The sequence below is a fragment of the Moschus berezovskii genome, chromosome 11 (genome assembly GCF_049115385.1).
Source record: "Moschus berezovskii isolate FMDL1 chromosome 11, NW_MosBer_1.0, whole genome shotgun sequence".
Taxonomy (NCBI): domain Eukaryota; kingdom Metazoa; phylum Chordata; class Mammalia; order Artiodactyla; family Moschidae; genus Moschus; species Moschus berezovskii.
In genome coordinates, this window is record NC_142470.1 from 106,008,239 (window position 1) to 106,027,319 (window position 19,081).

At 55.4% G+C, this 19,081-nt stretch overlaps 2 protein-coding genes and 1 long non-coding RNA gene across 8 annotated transcripts in view; 1 reads left to right on the forward strand and 2 right to left on the reverse strand.

Moving 5' to 3' along the window:
- Positions 1-75: 75 nt before the first annotated feature.
- LOC148776252 (uncharacterized) lies at positions 76-3,336 on the reverse strand. 3 transcript variants are annotated; one of them, XR_016038659.1, is made up of 4 exons: positions 3,064-3,336; positions 2,355-2,479; positions 490-2,001; positions 76-314 (listed from the first exon to the last, which is right to left on the reverse strand). It is a non-coding gene; the product is annotated as an uncharacterized LOC148776252 (long non-coding RNA). The 3 variants fall into 3 exon arrangements; XR_016038658.1 differs by having other exon boundaries at positions 2,355-3,336; XR_016038660.1 differs by lacking the exon at positions 2,355-2,479 and having other exon boundaries at positions 77-314.
- Positions 1,731-7,808, forward strand: ANKRD23 (ankyrin repeat domain 23). Of its 3 annotated transcripts, none has more exons than XM_055401140.2 (9): positions 1,731-1,846; positions 3,469-3,615; positions 3,792-3,920; positions 5,115-5,240; positions 5,421-5,519; positions 5,607-5,705; positions 5,805-5,903; positions 6,052-6,150; positions 7,329-7,808. In XM_055401140.2, the coding sequence occupies exons 1-9, from the start codon at positions 1,820-1,822 to the stop codon at positions 7,479-7,481; spliced, it is 978 nt and encodes a 325-aa protein (XP_055257115.1). In that variant the 5' UTR covers positions 1,731-1,819; the 3' UTR covers positions 7,482-7,808. The 3 variants fall into 3 exon arrangements, with proteins under 3 accessions (XP_055257115.1, XP_055257116.2, XP_055257117.2); XM_055401141.2 differs by having other exon boundaries at positions 6,222-7,471; XM_055401142.2 differs by lacking the exon at positions 6,052-6,150 and having other exon boundaries at positions 6,222-7,471.
- A 2,643-nt stretch (positions 7,809-10,451) lies between these two features.
- CNNM3 (cyclin and CBS domain divalent metal cation transport mediator 3) overlaps positions 10,452-19,081 on the reverse strand; it is a 30,132-nt gene continuing 21,502 nt past the window's right edge. Inside the window, exons 3-9 of one of the 2 annotated variants that reach the window (XM_055401139.2) lie at positions 18,450-18,599; positions 18,027-18,196; positions 17,739-17,835; positions 17,274-17,407; positions 16,773-16,911; positions 14,040-14,138; positions 10,452-12,718 (exon numbers count right to left, since the gene is read on the reverse strand). In XM_055401139.2, the coding sequence (XP_055257114.2) occupies positions 14,089-14,138; positions 16,773-16,911; positions 17,274-17,407; positions 17,739-17,835; positions 18,027-18,196; positions 18,450-18,599 (740 nt within the window). In that variant the 3' untranslated portion in view covers positions 10,452-12,718; positions 14,040-14,088. The remainder of the gene's footprint in view (positions 12,719-14,039; positions 14,139-16,772; positions 16,912-17,273; positions 17,408-17,738; positions 17,836-18,026; positions 18,197-18,449; positions 18,600-19,081) is intronic. The other variant, XM_055401138.2, reaches the window with a different exon arrangement.

A 19,081-nucleotide genomic window follows, 5' to 3' on the forward strand; every position in this document is an offset into this window, starting at 1 on the left:
GAGGTGTGTGAAGCTGCACCTGCTGTTTCCCCAGGTGGGGGTCCCGAGCTTGATTTGCTATGTGTGGACTTATTTTATAAGAGGTAATTTTTTTCCTTGATAAAGTAATACCAACAATAAATTAATGCTAGTTAGCTCCATGTGAGTACCAGCAGGCTTCCGCTGAGCATTTCAGATGCAGCATCGATGCCCTCGCCCTGGAATGTTGGAGGAGAGGAGTCGTGGTGTCGGCGGGCAGTGGAGTCCGAGTTCAAATCCTGCTTATTTTTGTCGGTTTCACTTCACTCTCCTCAGGACCACAGGCCAAAAATCACCTTTGAGAAAAACACCCTGGACCATAAGCACAGAAGAGTTTCTCTAAAAAACCCTGGGCTCCCCAGGTCTCGGAGCTCAGAAGCTGACTGCGGTTGGGCCCTTGGCTCTCCCTCCCCCACACCCATCCTGCTCATCTCTCTGCTCATGTGACTTCGAGGCCAGAGTCTTACTCACCAGCTATCAGGTTTCCTTTCAAAGGTCAAAGCAGAAATTCAAGGCACAGCTGGGTGGAAGGCATGCTTGGTATCTTAGGGAGAATCAGGAAGGTTGACCAGTAGCTGTAGACGAATCACTTTGCAACTGGGTTAATGGTTAACGTTTGTTCTTGGACTTGGAGCGCATCTTAACCTCACCTTCCTGGGGAAGGATGTGCCCCAGGCCCGGCAGGGCGTCTGGCTGGGGACCTGCATATGAGCCATGGAAGTCTCTTCCAGAGGCGTGAGTGCCAATGACAGACTGCGCTTGGCTCCTGATGGTGGCCTAGCTTAGTACGTTGAACTTGACCATTGCAGTGGTGAGGGGGCAGGGGGTTGCCTGGGGAAGGAAACCAGTGGGAGCAGCCAGGTTTCAGCCTGGAAACTGGCCGAGAGGTGGGAAGTCACTTGGTTTCTTCCTATAGGAGCCAGAAAGCTTCTGAGGCAGAAGTCAGTCTCTTCGGCCTCTCCTGTAGAGGTCCACTTTGGGATTCTGGCCTCCTATTGCCAGGGGGTTGGAGAAGGAAATGGCAACCCACTCCAGTGTTCTTGCCTGGAGAATCCCAGGGACGGGGGAGCCTGGTGGGCTTCCGTCTATGGGGTCACACAGAGTCGGACACGACTGAAGTGACTTAGCAGTAGCAGTAGCATTGCCAGGGGGTAGTCGCGCCATCTCCCAGGACCTCCCGCAGCCAGCCCACGGTCTCCCTCCACAGCAACACGGAGGCTCACACTTCTTTTTCTCCATGGTGTCTACACTTAGGAGCATGCGTGTATGCTAAGTCGCTTCAGCTGTGTCTGACTCTTTGCGACCCCATGGGCTGGAGCCCGCTAGGCTCCTCTGTCCTTGGGATTCTCCAGGCAAGAAAACTGGAGTAGGTTGCCATGCCCTCCTCCAAGGGATCTTCCCAACCCAGGGTTCAAACCAGCATCTTCTGCATTGGCAGACAGATTTTTTTTTACCACTAGCGCTGCCTGAGAAGCCCACACTTGGGAGAATGGGAGCTATTTCCCCTTGAACCTGAGCTGGTGGCCCCGTGTCCAGGATGTGTGCTGATTGGTTGAAGCACCTCTGAGTAGGTGCAGGATGGGGGTGTCTGAGGATGCAGCTGACTCAGCTCAGAACAGCTCCTTCTCCTGCCTGCGGCGGGCTAAGTGCCCAAGGCAGTATTTTGGTGAGGGTTACAGAGCCACAGAGTTATCTGGCCCGGGCCCAGGCCTCTGCCTTGCCCTCCCCCCGCCCCCCGCTGGCTCTATAAAAGGGCTGAGCTGCTGGGCTCCTCTCACTGGGGGCCTGAGAGCGGGGGACCATGAATTTCATCAGCATCCGGCAGTTGGTGAGGACTTGGGGCCGGGAGGTGGCCTGGGCGCCCCGGGACTGTCTCAGCAGAATAAGGGGGTCGGGCAGCTGCTTCGTGTGGCCTGAGGAGGTTTGAGGAGTAGAAACGTGAGGTTCCGTCCTGGTCTGTCTGCCCAGGTCTCACGTGAGAGCCTAGGGAAAGAGAGAGGGAGGAGACAGTGAGGAAGGGGCCAGGCAACGGTCAACAAGAGATTCCTTGCGTTCAGTGGGTTCTGCCCTTGACTGGTGGCAGGAGTGGGGCGGGAAGAACTCCTTGTGTTCAGTGGGTTCTGCCCTTGACTGGTGGCAGGAGTGGGGCGGGAAGAACTCCTTGCGTTCAGTGGGTTCTGCCCTTGACTGGTGGCAGGAGTGGGGCGGGAAGAACTCCTTGAGTTCAGTGGGTTCTGCCCTTGACTGGTGGCAGGAGTGGGGCGGGAAGAACTCCTTGCGTTCAGTGGGTTCTGCCCTTGACTGTGGCAGGAGTGGGGTGGGAAGCGGCACGTTACCCCGGGAGACACGAGTGTGGCCCAGGTGCTGGGTGAGCTCAGTTGTGCTGCTGGTCGTTGCTGGGGAAGTGGTCTGGAGGGTCTGACCGCGTTGGCTGGGGAAGGGCAGAAGGTGCTCGAGTTCCCTGGGCAGTGAGAGAAGCAGGGACACCAGTGACACTTCAGGCTGTCCGTTGCGGGACGCTGGGCATGGAGGCCGCAGGTGTCACTTTGCCCCACAGGCCCCACTGCCAGCCAGTTCAGCCTATGCTGGGAGGCGGGTTGCAGGACCCAGGAATTGTTTGATTGCCTAGGTTCACTTTAGAAGGGAATGGAATAGAATCGTGGGTGGCTGGAAGCCATACATTCTGCCATCCTATCATTCCAGCCTCTTCTCTCCCCTTAACTTGCTTCTTCCTGGGTGCTGCCAGCTCCTGAATCCTGGGGGCGGGGGCCAGGGGAGGGCTGTACAATGGGCTCTACCCTAAGCGCAGCCCCAGTAACTCATTTCATCTTCAGGACCGAGAGGAAAGAGCTAGCTTTACCCCCAAGTTATTATAAAGAGAGCTTCCCAAAGAGCCAAAATCTGAATGCAGGAATTTGGCATTTTACCCAGGAGGCATCTCCGCTGTCCCCCTACCCCCTGCCCCGACCTGGAGTCAGGTGGCAGTGTGGCGTGATCTGGTAGGAATGTAAGGACAACCACCCACAAGGGAGGCCCTGAGCTCACCTGGATGCGGCCCAGCAGTATAAATAGATGCGGCGTCAGGCGCCCGCTGCTGGGTTCTGCTGACAGGACAGAGTGGGCAGCAGCCAGCTGCCCTCCTGGGTCTCAGACGATGCTGTAGGTGGTGCGAGCCAACAAGGAGCGGGTGGACCGCCACGGCACCCTGCACAGATCCCGATCGGCTCACTGATCTGGGTATGCCAGCTCCTGGCAGGACCTCCCGTCCAGCACAATTGTGTCTTCTAAGTTTAGTCACTCGTCGTATCTGACTCTTGCGACCCCATGGGCTGCAGCCCGCCAGGCTCCCCTGTGCAGGGGATTCTTCAGGCAAGAAAACTGGAGTGGGCAGCCATTGCCTTAGAGCTCCTCCTGATTTTCCTGAGTCTTTGTTCTCATCTGTTCCTACAGGTAAGTGGAGAGAGAGTTGAAAGGACGAAATTGGAATGTGGGCATGGAGTTCCTGATCCTGGAGGGGGGCTTCGCAGCTGGAGGCTGGGGCCCCAGGAAGCCGAGGCCCGGGAGAGGCAGAAACTGGACGAGGAGAAGAGGCGGCGAGTGAGTGGCTGGGGCAGCGCCCCGGGGCGCTGGGTGCGGGCAGGCTGAGCAGCGGGGCTCAGGGGCTGATAGCCTGGGCGGGCACTCCTGCTGCCTAAAGACGAGGGTGAGACCAACCAAGAAATGCCCTAGGGCTCCAGCAGCTGACGGTTGGCATGGTCCTGTTTCTGCCACAGCTTGAAAGATTTAACAGTTCCAGAACTAACTTGGAGAACCTGGCTGATTTGGAAAAGTTGGTTCAAAGACGGAAAGAAAAGCGACTGAAACGCAGGGTCCCCCCCAAGGCACCCCAGCCTGAGGTCAAGGTGAGCAAGGGCGCCACCACCCCTGGGCTGGAGTTCATGAGCCGGAGCCCCCCGTTCCCATGAGAGGCCTGGGGAGGGGCTGCCCAGCCCGCACCTGGAGACCCCTTTGCCCCCGCTGTCAGTCTGCCTTGGCTGCTGGCAGAACAAAGTACAAGCTGGAGGCTTAGACAGCAGCTGTGTTAGTACAGTCTGCTCAGAGGCTGGCAGTCCGCGATCAGGGGCTGGTTCATCCCGAGGCTCTGGGGGTGGATCTGTCCATGCCTCTCCCCAGCTTAGGGGTTGGTGGTAATCTGCTGTCATTTCCTTAGTTTGTGGATGCCTTGCCCCAGACTCTGCTCTCAGCTCTCACACAGTCCACGAGGCCTTCCACGTGTACATGCCTGTATCCAAATGTCCCCTTTCAGTAAGGACTTGTCATATTGGAACAGGGCCCATCTACTCCAGGATGACCTCATCTTAAACAATTACAGCTACGGTGACCCCATTTCCAAGTAAGGTCACGCTCAGAGTGCTGGGGTTAGGACCTTAACATATGAGCTTGGAGGGGACACAGCTCAATCCATAACCCCACCCCATACCTGTTCAGTCTGTCTGCTGGGAGCACGATTTTTTTTTTTTAAGTTTGTATTTATGTAATTGGCTGTGTGGGGTCTTAATTGCATCATTTTGGATCTTTGGTTGCAGCGCATGGACTCTAGTTGTGGCTTTCGGACTTCGAAGCGCCCAAGCTCTGTAGTTTTGATGTGTGGGTGTAGTTGCTCTGTGGCATATGGGATCTTAGTTCCCTAATCAGGGATGGAACCCATGCCCCCTGCATTGCATGGGAGATTCTCAACCTTTGGACCACCAGAGAAGTCCCTGGGGGCAGGTTTTTTTAATCTGTTGTTTGTATAAGCTGATAGTGCGCTGGTCCTCAGCTGGCTCTCTGGTTAGACTGGTGAGGCCATGCTTTCCAGCAGCCTCTCGAGTGAGTGGGCCTTGTCCTTGAATTTATCTGACTTTCATGGTGGCTCAGATGGAGGAGACCAGGGTTCGATCCCTGGGTCAGGAAGATCCCCTGGAGTAGGAAATTACAACCCACTCCAGTATTCTTGCCTGGAGAAATCCCATGGACAGAGGAGCCTGGCGGCTGTAGTCCATGAGGTCACAAAGAGTCAGACATAACTGAGCAACTGACACTTTGATTTTACTCAGCCGCAGCCACAGGCCCAGCTGGAACCCGTGGACCTGGAGGTATTCCTGAAGGCAGCTGCTGAGAACCAGGAGGCCCTGATTGACAAGTACCTGGCAGACGGAGGGGACCCCAATGCCCATGACAAGGTAGCGAGGGTGGTGCAGGCATGGTGGATGCCTCGGAAACCACAGGGCTTTTGTTTCATGGGACACAAGTCCCATGGTGCCTCCTGAGTGGGTAGGGAGTGGGATTGGGAGCAAGGTCCTGGGGTGGGACCGCCAAGGGTGGCCAAGCTTCCTGCACCTGACCTCCCACTCTCTCCCCAGCTGCACCGCACGGCCTTGCACTGGGCCTGTCTGAAGGGTCACTGTGAGCTTGTGAACAAGCTGCTGGAGGCGGGTGCTGCTGTGGACGCTCGGGACTTGGTGAGACCCAGGGAAGGGCCACCCCCATGGCGAACCTCCCACTGGCTTCCCCAAACATCAGGGTGAGTTGGGTGCTTCTGTTTGCAGCTGGACAGGACCCCAGTGTTCTGGGCCTGCCGCAGAGGGCACCTGGACATTCTCAAACAGCTGCTTAACCGGGGCGCCCAGGTCAACGCCCGAGACAAGGTGAGGGCACAGGCTGGGGGGAAGCCCGATGCTCTTTGGGGGTCGGGACGCAGCCGTGCCAGCCTGCGATGACACCGCCGCCCCTCGCTGCTCCCTCAGATCTGGAGCACACCCCTGCACGTGGCCGTGCGCACGGGACACTGCGACTGCCTGGAGCACCTCATCGCCTGCGGGGCCCGCATCGACGCGCAGGACAAGGTCGGCTTCTGGTCACCAGAGGCTGGGGCGGCTCACCCCCAGGGCTGGGGACTGAGGGAACCCAAGCTCAGCCATGCATGGTGCCTGCTGACCTGCCTGCCCATCCCGGGGAGCGGGGCTGAGGAGGACACCCCGTCCCTGTCGACAGGAAGGCGACACGGCTCTGCACGAGGCAGTACGACATGGGCGCTACAGAGCCATGAAGCTGCTGCTGCTCTACGGGGCCGGGCTGGGCGTGCGCAACGCGGTGAGTGCGGGCGGGCGGGCGGGCGGGCGGCTCAGGGACGAGTGGGCACTGAGCCAGCGCCCTCCTTCCAGGCTTCAGTGACCCCAGTGCAGCTGGCCCGGGACTGGCAGAGGGGCGTTCAGGAAGCACTGCAGGCCCACGTCAGGCATACCCGGACCCGGTGCTGACGGCCTGCGGGACCGCTCACAGCCTCACTCCAGCCCCATCACCTCCCGCCCTCCCCGTGGTCCTTCCTTGGTACACCGCCCCGACCCCGGCCTGACTCCTTGTCTCAAGGCAGCCGTCAGACGGGGCCGCTCCGAGAAGGGGACAGTTGGAAAGTCTTCCTGCCTCCAGTCCTGGGGCTCAGCTGTGCCCAGCAGGGCGCGAGCTGAGAGCTGAGGCAGAGGACCCGGGTATGCAGGGCAGGAAACTGGGTCCAGTCGAGGGGCAGCAGGGGGTCGGCGCCAGGATGGAACGGGAAGGGAGCGAGCCTCAGGCTTCCGGGACCAGTGCAGGATACTGCTCGAGTCCACCGGGCCTGTGGCCAGGAGACAACCAGGCTCAGCCCTCCACGAGGGCCCGCCTGCCGTCAGGGGTGACATGTCACATGGCCAGCGCTATCCGGGCCACACAGGTGCCCTTGGGCACAGGTTTCTCCAGGGGCCTCAGTTCCTATCAGCAGCAACCCTGATAGCGTCCGAAGTGGCTCCAGACACTTCAGCCTTGAGGCTCTGAGCTGGGTCTGCTGTCTGGAGGGGGCTGCTCAGCGGGTTTGAGCCCCCCAGCACAGAAGGCCAGCCCCAGCCCGGTTGCCTCAGCAGCCCCAGGGCTGATGAGCTGGAGCTAACGTTTACCCCAGGGAAGCCTTGTGCCCTCAAGTTAGGCACGCCTGCCACACTCGTCCGCCAGCTGGCAGCTCCCTGCAGAGGAAGCACCCGGGTGCTGGGGGTTGCTTGTGGCCCACTCAGCTTCTGGGGCGGTGGCCCGTAACCCTACTCTGCCCTGGGTGCAGATGCCCCCCTGGCACGAGAGCGGCGCCATGGCCTGGCGCCTGTAGCCACGCTGTGTCACCCACCTTCAGGGCAGGACGCGGAGGGCTCTGAGCTCACCTGCTCCTTTCCCCTCTCTCCCGACGAGGAGGCCTAAGGCCCAGCCTCCACACACCCCCTAAAGCTTCCTCTCACCATCCTTCCCAGGTCACGCTGCACACGTACAGACTTGTGCCTATACCGCTGGCGGGGCTGGGTCCTTTAATGCCAGAAAGCAAACCTTTGAGAACAATTTTGCCCCAAATGGAGAACCACAGGCAGAGGGATGGGCTCCCAGACGGGTCAGCCTCCCTCACGTGAGGAACCTGGGCTGACAGCCACTCTGCAGCAGTTATTTTTAGTCTCAGTGGCCGCCCTTCTCAGGCCAAGGACAAGGCAATTTCTACCCTGTGAAAAAGCTGGCAAGAGCTCCGAAGGACGGCCGCACACCCCCTCACACGGGCAGCTCCTGCCCTGTCATGACAGAGCCCCCTATTCACCCAGACATGGGGGCCATGGGCAAACAGGCGGTCAAGTCCACGGAGAAGACAACTTCCCATCTAGAAAATGGGGACACTTAAGTGACAAGACAGAAATACCTTTTTATACGCATCACTATTTTTTGTTCATTAAAACTGGTTGATTATCCATCATGGCCTGGTTGTCTGTTCTGGGCCAGAAGGGCCAGTTCCACTGGCCCTGGGTTCGTCTTCCTCAGCAGCAAGGCCCAGCCAGGCCTGATCACCATGCTGGCCTGAGAGCAAGACCGGCCCCTGAAAGCAGAGCAGGCAGGCAGGGCAGTGCTTCTCAGCTAGGCTGCCTGTTAGAATGAGGAGGGAAGATTTCAAAAATCCTCATATGGGATTTCCCTGGTGGCTCAGTAGTTAAGAATCCACCTGCCAACACAGGCAACATGGGTTCAATCCCTGGTCCAGGAAGATCCCACATGCAGCGCAAACTAAGCCTGTGAGCCACAACTGCTGAGCCTGTGCTCTAGAGCCTGGGAGCAACTATTGAAGCCCACACGCCTAGAGCCTGCGCTCAGCACCAAGAGAAGCCACAACTGAGAATGGCGCCCACTCACAGCTAGAGGGAAACAAGCGCAGCAACGAAGATTCAGCACAGTCAAAACAATAAATTTTAAAAAATCCTGATGTTCAGGGAATTCTGAAAATTCTCTGGTGGTCCAGTGCTTCCACTGCAGGGGGCAAGGGTTCAATCACTAGTCAGGGAACTAAGATCCGGCATGCCATATGGCCAAAAGGTTAAAAGAACACAAAACCTTGATGTCCAGCCTGAGTAAATCAGAATCCCAAGGGGTCCAGGAATAAGCATTTTCATACAGTTGACATGCCTGTCTATGAAGGTGATCCTAAGGAATCTTATTTTTTAAAAAAACGGCAAACAGCACCTGGAATGATCTCAGGATACAAAAACCTTTTTCTATATACTAGTGATGATTCTGAATACTAAAACACACAGTACTACTTATAATTTGCTAAAAAGGAAACCCACTTAGGTGTAAATCATACAAAACATGTAAGGACCTGTAGGCTGAAAACTACACAGTGCTGATGAATGAAATCAAATTTAAATAGATGGAGATATACACACGGATTGAAAGATGTAACCAAATAAAGATGTCAGTGCCACCTAAATTGATACACAGGTTTAACCAGTTCCTGACAAAATCCCAGCAAAGTTTTTTCTTTGTAGATTAGACAAGTTATTTTAAAATTTAAAACATACAACTCTGGAGAAGAACAAAATGAGAGAAATCAGTCTACTGATTTCAGGGAACTACTAAATAGCTCCTAGGTGGCGCTAGTGGTAAAGAACCTGCCTGCCAATGCTGGAGACAACAGTTAAGAAATGCGGGCTTGATCCCTGGGTCAGGAAGATTCCCTGGTGGAGGGCATGGCAACATACTCCAGTGTTCTTGCCTGGAGAATCCCATGGACAGAAGAGCCAGGCGGGCTACAGTCCATGGGACTGCAGAGTTGGACACAACTGAAATCACTCAATCATCAAGACAGGGTGGTACCAACAGAGAGACAGACACATCAGTCAGTGGAGCAGAACAGATGACTCAGAAATAGATAAAACAAACACGCCAGAAGATCCAAAAGTTATTCACTGGAGGAAAGATATGCTTTACAACAAATGGTACTGAAGGTAATGGACATCTATAGGCAAAAAAAAACACCACCCTTTACTCAAAATGGATCACAAAGGGCTTCCCTGGTGGCTCAGTGGTAAAGAACCCACCTGCCAATGTACAAGACACGGGCTTGACCCCTGGTCTGGGAGGACCCCGCATACCATGGAACAATTAAGCCCATGAGCCACAACTACTGAGCCTGTGCTCTAGAGCCCAGGAACCACAACTACTGAGCCTGTGCTCTAGAGCCTGCTCCACAACAAGAGCAGCCACAGCAGTAAGCCTGCAGACTGCAGCCAAGAGCAGCCCCCGTTCTTGGCAACTAGAGAAAAGCCCGAGCAGCAAAGAAGACCAAGCACAGCCAAAACTAAATAATTTAAAAAAAAAAAAAAACTTAAATGCAATGAAAAACTATAAACACTTTATAAAAACAATCTTCACTATCAAGTCTAAATAAAAAAAGAATAGGTAAAGATTTCTTAGGTGGTTTAGTCGCTAAATCATGTCTGACTCTTGTGATCCCATGGACTGTATATAGCCCACCAAGCTCCTCTGTCAATGGGATTCTCCAGGCAAAAATACTGGAGTGGGCTGCCATTTTATAACACCAAAAGCATGATCCATAAAAAATGAGTAAACTGGAATTCATCAAAATTTATTTCTGCTCTATAAAAAATCCCGTTAAGATAAAAAAAAAATAAGCTACAGACTGGGAGAAAATATTTGCAAACCAAAAACCCAATAATGCCTAGTAATTCTCAAAACTCAGCAGTAAAAAAACCAAACAATCTAATTGGAAAATGGACAAAAGACATAAACAGACTTTTCACAAAGTGAAATAAGCACATGAAAAAAATACACATTATGGAAATGCAAATAAAATCCACAATGAGACAGCACTACACACTTACCAGAAGGGCTAAAATACTTGACACCAAGTCCTGGGGAGGACGTGGAAAAAAACTCAACATATTGCTGGTGGGAATGTAAAGTTGTACAGGTGCTCTGAAAAGGTTTGGCAGTTTCTTTTAAAACCTAAATATGCAATAACCGTACAAACCTGGCAACTGCATGTCTAATCATTTAGCTCAGGGAAAAGAAAACCAATGTTTGCACAAGAACCTGTGATGAATGTTCATAGCAGCTTTATTTGGAATAGCCAAAAACCTGGAAACCACCCAGATGTCCTTAGACAGGACAGTGAGTCTGTGGTGGAATACCACACAGCAATCACGAAGCAACAATTGACTGACACGCGCAACAGCCTGGAGGAGACTCCAGAACAATGTGTTGAGTGAAAACAGCCAGTCCCAACACTTACATACCATAGGATCCCATTTATACAACATTCTTGAAATGACAAAACTACAGAGATGATGTACAGATTAGTGGTTGCCAGGGATTAGGGGTAGTGGCCAGAGGGGGTGGGTGTGGCTTTAAGGGCGTCTGTTGGAGGGAGATCCCAGTGAGGAACAGTTCTGTGTCTACACTGAAGTGGTGGTTACACACACCTACATGTGATAAGATGCTACAGAACTACACGCCCACGTTGCCCCAGAGTCAGATTCCTGGTCTCCATACTGTAACTATGTAAGACAGTGTGATCGTGGGGGAAAACTGAGGGAAGGACACGTGGGACTTCTATCTGCAACTTCCTATGAATCTGTCATTATTTCAAAGTAAAAAGTTACGGAGAAAATAGGAAGAAATGCTCTAAATAGCTCTAAATGCAACTTGGTGTCCTGGGTTGGGTCCTGCAACAGAAAAGGACATTATGGAAAATCTGATAAAAATCTAAGTGAAGTCTGTAATTTAATAGTTTTGTACCAGTGTTGATTTTTTAATTTTGGTAAGTGCACCAAGGTTCTAGAAGATGTTAACATTCAGGGAAGCAGGCGTGATCTGTGAATATAAAATAATTTTACAGAATAAAATCCTGATGGCTGGACTGAGTAAATCAAGAATCCCTGGGTGGGTGGTTGGGGGCAGCGGCCCAGGGGGCAGTATATTTAACTTGCCGTGTGATTCCAACGTGCAGCCAAGGTTAACAAACACTCTTCTGCAGAGAGAAAAAATTTTCAAGTATCTATTTCCCACCTGGGTTTGCTCTTGGGAGAGAATTCCTTGAGAAGAGTTTCTAAGTGAGCATGCCAATGTTTTTTGGGCTTCACTCCCACCGATCCTGGATTAGGACCCAAATGCCACTGAGAAAGGTTCCAGAAATCCTCCTGCCTCCCTCCCCGGCGTCCCCATGATGCCCCAGTTTCTGCGCAGCTAAAGCACCATGGAAGGTGGATGTAGGTAACCGGAAGATGACACAAACGCCTCCTTCTTCCCACTTCTCTAAAGCCCCGGAGAGCTGGAACGGGAATAAAGCCAAGAGCTTAAAATGTTTCAGAGCTCTGAAAAACTTTTGATTTCACCTTTTTCCCAAAGAAAGGTGACGGGGATCTACCTGGTCCACACCCAGCCCTGCCTCCCTTGCTGCTCTCCATGCGCTTTCCAGCCCAAATAGCACCCCGGGGGCCTCCGGCGACCCATTCTGGGATCCAACGACAACGGATCGGGTGCATCACAGCAATCCCCTCCCCCCACCTGTGACCTCTTCTTAACACATGGAAAACGACAATACTGTTAGTGGCCACTGAGCCAGGCAGGCAGAGGAGCAGCAGGAAGAAGGGGCTCCTGAACCCCGCAGGGGCCAGTTGCTCGCTCCGTGCCTGGGAAAGGGCAAGAAGAGCCACCTCCATGGGAGGCAGCGGGCCTAGAGGGACACAGCTGCTTCCAGGTTTGGCACGTGGGACAGGCCAGGTGCGTGCTCGGAAGCATGGTGTCATAGGGAAGCCAACAAGGTTGCTGTGGCTAAGACCATGGATGTGAACCCCCAGCCCACAATGGTGCTCCTGGTTTGCTCAAGAAGTGCTGCCAGCAGCAGAAGGTTGGCAAATAAAGCAGAGAGAGTACAGGTCACAGCCACATGAAGGCAGTCACCGCACTCACATCGTGGCTTGGCCAAAAGAGGTATAAATACAGTGTCACAGGGAGGCTGGCCCTGGGGACTGGAGATGACGCTGTTCCTTTCATTCCATTCGGAAGCAGACCTGGAGGGCTGGCCCCCACTGACCCCCGTGTTCTAGGGGTGGGGGGACAGAACCTGCTGAAGGCTCCTGGCACTGATGTCTGGTTCGGAGGACAGCCAGGACTGCATGTACAAGGCCATCTAAAACGTGGCCTGCAGGGGATGGGATGGGCTGGCAGGAAGCTGCTTTCCGGCGTGCTCCAGTTCCCCACGTGCTTGTCTGTTCCCCAACCTCGGGCTGCTTGACAAGCGGCTAAACTCCTGGGTTCCGGCCGGGGCTCTCCTCTGCTGGGAGGCCAGGTCTGCTGTGGTTGGATCCTAGAGAGGAGAGGAGGGTCAGCGTTAGAGCATCAGTCAAGGGAGTGGGTCCTATGAAATCAGGTGTAAATCCTCTTTAGGAAGGGAGCGGGCGGGTGAGGAAGGGGAGCCTGAGGCCTCTTCCAGAGGCACTGAGGCAGAGCTGGGAGGATTTAGTTAGGAAAATGGTCAGCCTCTCGAGAGAAAACCACTGTTTGGATGGAGGCCATCCCGAGAGGCCGGGGAGGCAGGGCTGCTTCCCACGGGAGGCCAAGGCCACAGGGCCAGGCGGGAGACACCTGCCCTGGACAGCGCACCTGGCACCAGAAGGGAACGGTCACTGCCAGGCCTCCTGCCTTCTAGAAAAATGACCTGACCTGAGAAGTAGCAACAAGGGACAAGAAGTGCCCACTCACCCCATGGAGGAAGGCCTCCCTTCTGGGGAGAGGGGTCTGCAGGCCCCCAGCAGCTAACAGGGACAAGAAGTGCCCACTCACCCCACGGAGGAGGGCCTCCCTTCTGGGGAGAGAGGTCTGCAGGCCCCCAGCAGCTAACAGGGACAAGAAGTGCCCACTCACCCCCACGGAGGAGGGCCCCCCTTCTGGGGAGAGGGGTCTGCAGGGCCCCCAGCAGCTAACAGGGACAAGAAGTGCCCACTCACCCCACGGAGGAAGGCCTCCCTTCTGGGGAGAGGGGTCTGCAGGCCCCCAGCAGCTAACAGGGACAAGAAGTGCCCACTCACCCCACGGAGGAGGGCCTCCCTTCTGGGGAGAGAGGTCTGCAGGCCCCCAGCAGCTAACAGGGACAAGAAGTGCCCACTCACCCCCACGGAGGAGGGCCCCCCTTCTGGGGAGAGGGGTCTGCAGGGCCCCCAGCAGCTAACAGGGACAAGAAGTGCCCACTCACCCCACGGAGGAAGGCCTCCCTTCTGGGGAGAGAGGTCTGCAGGCCCCCAGCAGCTAACAGGGACAAGAAGTGCCCACTCACCCCACGGAGGAGGGCCCCCCTTCTGGGGAGAGAGGTCTGCAGGCCCCCAGCAGCTAACAGGGACAAGAAGTGCCCACTCACCCCACGGAGGAGGGCCCCCCTTCTGGGGAGAGAGGTCTGCAGGCCCCCAGCAGCTAACAGGGACAAGAAGTGCCCACTCACCCCACAGAGGAAGGCCTCCCTTCTGGGGAGAGAGGTCTGCAGGGCCCCCAGCAGCTAACAGGGACAAGAAGTGCCCACTCACCCCACGGAGGAAGGCCTCCCTTCTGGGGAGAGAGGTCTGCAGGGCCCCCAGCAGCTAACAGGCTGGGGAAGGGAAGCAAAGAGGAGGTAAAGTAAAAGGAGAGAGATTTACCTGGGGTGTTGTCTTAAACAAAAAATGCTCACTAGTCCACAGTCAATTATCAACTGCAGTTTCCAAATGTGCCAAAGAGGGAAAGGTCTATCGGGAAGGCTAGAGAGAGAGCAGAGGAAGAGGCGGGGAGGAGGGGAGAGAGAGAGGATACGAGCTATGAAGCTGTACCCGCAGGGCCCCCCGCTCGGCAGTGCTGCTGAGACAAGGCCACGAAGCCAGAGGGGCCTGGGAGGCTCGGCACTGAGCACGGACTCTCCCTGGTAACCCCACTCAGCGAACGATGGACATGGAGAGCTTCCAAATTTCAAACAGCAGACCAGGGCTCAGAAAGCGGTGTCGAAGAGCATTTCTAGATTTGTGGGTCTTGGTGACAACGACTCAACTCCACTGTCATAGCTCAAAGGCAGCCGCATGCAAGCCATCAGCAGAAGGGCACTTCCAATAAAACTCTATGAGAATGGGCAAGTCAAGACTTGGCCCTTAGGCCATTTGCCGACCCAGCTGTGTGCAGCTGCAAATTATGGTGCTTTCCAAGCATTTCAATAAAAGTAATTCTCTGCTGGGGAACCTAGAGCCGGAGTCACTCTGAAGGCAGTTCTCACCTGCACTGTTTCACCAGGGCACTGGGACATGTCCACTGAGCTCCCTCAGCCACAAAGCACGAGGTTAAGAGAGATGAAATGCAAGACCCTGAGGGCTGCCCAGGGCCAACACTGGGCTGCATTTAGGAAAGAATTAACATTGTGACTATAGAACAGGGGCTAGTAATCCATTACAAAGAAGAAAAGACCCACAGGCCACTATGAACCATTCCCCCAGTGGACTGTCCAACAAGTGGCTGAAACCACAAAAAGATTTTTTAAAAAAACTCTGGGTATATGGTAAAAGATGACAGGAAAACCAGGGTTCTTAGGTTTGTACCTTAACTACAACCTGTGCAGTCTGAGTAGTGGATGGAGCCAGAAAAGGCTCACACAGGAGAAAACAAACCAAAAGGCTCACATTCTGAAAAACAAAATCGCCCTGGGTTTTGAGACCCGAGTCTAAAGAGATGGTGTGAATTTCTGTGCAAGGGGTGTCTCACAAAATAAAAGAAGGTCACGGTGGGTAAACACGGGAGCGGGCTGAAGGGAATGAAGGATCTGTTCATTCAGAAAGGGCCGAGACTGTGCCCAGCTCCAGGACCCAGCATAACCCGGGAGTCCTTCACCAGCACCAGACTCATGGAATGGAGCCACCGCAAGGCCCGGGGTGGGCTCTGCCCCTCACATCTCAGGAAGCACCTGTCCGTTACTGAAACATGTTTTCTTCTCAACTGAGGCTCCAATAACCAGACCCATTTTCTGTGTGGCACCACAACCCACAGGCCAAGGGTGCGCCCAGGTTCTAAGCCAGAGTGCCTGTCTCTCCTGGCCTCCAACTCTCATTTGGAAAATGGGCGTAACAACTACCACTTCTCAGAGCTTCAGGGAAGTTATCTTAGCTGAGTCAGGACAAAGCGGGCTCTCAACACAGTGCAAGGCACAGGCAGCCTTCAGGAAGATCTCGGTGTCCCCACTGCAGGGTGGGATGCGGTGGGGGATGGGGCAAGGGGAGTCAGACCCCTGCAGGCCCCCTTTGGCCTCTCCAAAGCCCCACCAAACCCTGCAGGCCCTCAGACCCCCACCCAGGAGCTTCCTGAACAAGGAAGGCAGGAAAGCTCTCTGACCTGTCCTACCGCTCCCACCAAAGCCCCTAGTTTACAGACTCGTTTTTGTTTTCCCTCCTTACACAGTTAGGGTGGGGTTTCCCCTCTCCCCCTGCAGAGTCCGCTTTCTCCTGCTCCCAGGGGAGTCCCACGGGAGGGGTACCCTGAACAAACGCCTCAGCAGGTGCCCCTTTTGGTTCTGGGATGGGGTCCACCCGCCACCCAACCTCTGAGTCAGGCCCACTGGACCTAAATCTTCATTTTCCAGGTGCTGTGCTGTGCTTAGTCATTCAGTCATGTCCGACTCTTTGCGACCCCATGGACTGTAGCCCACCACGCTCCTCTTTCCATGGGGATTCTCCAGGCAAGAAAACTAGAGTGGGTTGCCAGGCCCTCCTCCAGGGGATCTTCCCTAAATGACCAACAGTGTGTCTAAATCCACCCTTACTCCCATTTAGCAACTACAGCTAACCCTTAAACAACTCAGGTTTGAACCGTGTGGGTCCACTTACATGTGGGTTTCTTTCCGATAGTAAATACTACAGCACTGCACAGGCCATAGCTGACTGAATCTGTGGATGTGGAATTGCGGATACAGAGGACCAACCATATGATATGCACAGATTTTTCTACTGCACAGGGAACTGGTGCCCCTTACCCATGTTATTCAAGGGTAAATTGTATTCCCTAAATAAACCACTCCCCCCACAGGCCCTTGAGAAGAAACGCTGACCTATGTGCTCTACTCAAAACGCCAGCTGGGTTGTAGCTCAGTATTGTCCAAATTATTAAAAACACAAGGAGGGAGACAGAAAAGGATGGGGAGTCTACGGCCATACCACCCTGAACGCTCCCGATCTCGTCTGATCTCGGAAGCTAAGCAGGGTCGGGCCTGGTTAGTACTTGGATGGGAGAAAAGGATGGGGAGATGAAAGGAGAAAGAACAGAGAGAGCAGGGCGAGGCAGAGAACAGGGCCGTGTGTGTGCAGCCGGGAGGGCAGAGGGCAGGCTCACCCTGGGGTCAACATTGCGGGACCTGGGCTTACCTGGGGAGGTGGCCGCCTTGTTACCGAGGAGCCTGGTCTGGCTGCCAGGGATGGCCAGAAGCTCTGTGTTCTCTGGGGACTGTGGCAGCGCCTGCGCGCGGGTGGCCAGGAGTGCATTGAGGTACTGCAACCGAGTGACCTGGGGTGCGGAAGCATTGCAACTGTGTGGGCGGGCGGGCGGGCAGGCGGGGTGAGACGAGGCCCCACGCCACCCGCCCCTGCCCTCCAGCGCTCAAACTAGGGGTGGGGCCACACCCTGCAGGACAGGGGAAAGCAAGTACCCAGGGCCATAGTAAGGGCTGTTAAGATCTCCAAGGACACCGGGTGCCTAGGCTGCCAGCAGACAAAGCAGCCAGGCAATCTGTCCTTCGGAGCAAGTACAAGGCTTTGCTCTGAGACTCAATCAAAAGCTAATCTAATAAACATGTGACCAGCCGCTCTAGCCCTTGGGGACACAAAGCTGGTTAAAAGCGAGCACTAAGGAGCAACCCAGATGGTCACCTTGATGAACTGTAGGTCCGAGAGGGCCCTCACGGTGTAGTCGGGACAGTACGCAGACAAGCGGGTGCCGTCAGTGGGCTCAGGCAGTGGGTCGTAGCGGATGGACTGGAGTGAGGATACGGGGGACTGGTGAACTGCAGAAAGGACAGTGATATCAGCTGTCAGTGGGGAATGGGCCAGCCCCGCCCAGCCTCTGAGATCCACCCCACTGATCACCCCAGCGAGGGAATGCAGCCCGGGACTCTGGACAGGAGGGCAAATGCGCTCCTCCTGGGACAGGTCTGGCAGGGGCGGGAAGAACAACAAAGAGGAGGCCTGAAGAAACCTTGCCCTTCCCTCCACACAGCTAGGAGACGATAAGGACCAGCAGGTCCCCAGGCAGACTGCCCTCCAAGAGGGGTCTGGGGAGCCCCCGCAGTGCCCACCCACCCCTGCCTCCAGCTCCAAGAGGAGAGTCCAGCTTACCCGAGGATGGTGCTGTCAGGGCGGAAACCCCGTAGTAGGTGAAGGCCCCATTCTCGAACTTCAAGCCCTCCTTACCAATCTCCACCTCTACCCTGCCCTGGTAGGAGTGGGGAGACAGGAAGGAAAAGAGGACAGGGAGAGGGATGGACAGGTCACCTTTCCTGCCAGTAAAGAGCAGGAGGACAGAGCACGGGCCCGCCTATTCAGGGGGCGTGCACCCGGGTGCTCCTCCTCCTACACCCTCCCCACATCCTGGCAAGCAGTGGGCTGCAGGCCGGCTGGCAATACCTGCAGGATGAGGATGAAGTAGTCCACCGGCCGGCTGCGCTGGTACAGGTAGTGGTGGGCGGCCAGGCGGTTGCTCTCGTCAAACCAGACTTCCTGGTTGACGCTGGGATGCTTCAGCAAGTGCAGGAGGACCTTCTCAGAGACCCGCAGCGGGCTGAAGACGTCCACCTCTGCCCCACAGCGGGAGAAAGGGATGGGACACCGTCCTCTGGGCCCAGCACAGCCCGTGTCAGCATACCGAAGCCCATCTTGGCTCCCCGGGCCTCCCCAACACCCACCGGACGCAGCTCTCGGTCGTCTGGCAGAGGACAGCCACCCTCCAGTGAACCGAGATGCTGACAGGACGGAAGAGAGGAGCGCCAGCAGTGGCCGGGGCGGCGGGGCGAGCCAGAGAGCAGGGGCGAGGCCCACCCCGGCTCTCACCTCGGGACAGGAAGCGCTGGGTGGCCAAGAGCAGCTGAGGTGAGATTTTCACTTTACAGTCGTCGTCAGACACCTTGAACAAGGAGAACTCCTCTTTCTGTCTGAGAGGGGCGTTCAGAGACGCAGGCTTCTTCTTCACTATGGTGTCTCCTGGGGTGGGGTGAAGAGGGCCTGCTGAGGTGCCAGGAGCCCTCCCCAACACAATCGGACCGAGGGGTTTGCTGCCGCTCCCGCCTCCAAAGCCTTGGGGCTCCTGGGGGAACGGTGTCAGGACCCCAGGCCCTGTCCTGGGCACTGCTGCTTTGCCAGAACCTGCCTTGCCACCCCCACCAGGCAATGATCCAGTACCCGCGTCAGAGGGTTAGTGGCCTGCGTTCCAGGGACAGCCTGAGAAGTAACAGAAAGGCCTGCTCCCCTCCCTGGAGTTGGGAGTAGATAATGCAGATGTAACAGCAAAAAGCTTACATAAAACAGCAGCCCCCCTCCAGAGCGTGAGTGGGAGCATCACTCGTGCCAAACAGCCGCTGATCTGCAGACCCCATCTGTGCCTATGGCTATCTGAGGAGCCAAACCAAGATGTCCCATTTGGGGAACAGGCACACGGGCAAAGAGATTCATGTGCAAACTCACGG

What these genes read in the sequence shown, in the direction of transcription:
- ANKRD23 (XM_055401140.2), top strand. Translation starts at nt 1,820, where the DNA reads ATGAATTTCATCAGCATCCGGCAGTTG. An exon ending in ACGAGGAGAAGAGGCGGCGA is followed by an intron (nt 3,616 to 3,791) that starts GTGAGTGGCTGG and finishes TTTCTGCCACAG; the next exon opens with CTTGAAAGATTTAACAGTTC. An exon ending in GGCTGGGCGTGCGCAACGCG is followed by an intron (nt 6,151 to 7,328) that starts GTGAGTGCGGGC and finishes CATCCTTCCCAG; the next exon opens with GTCACGCTGCACACGTACAG.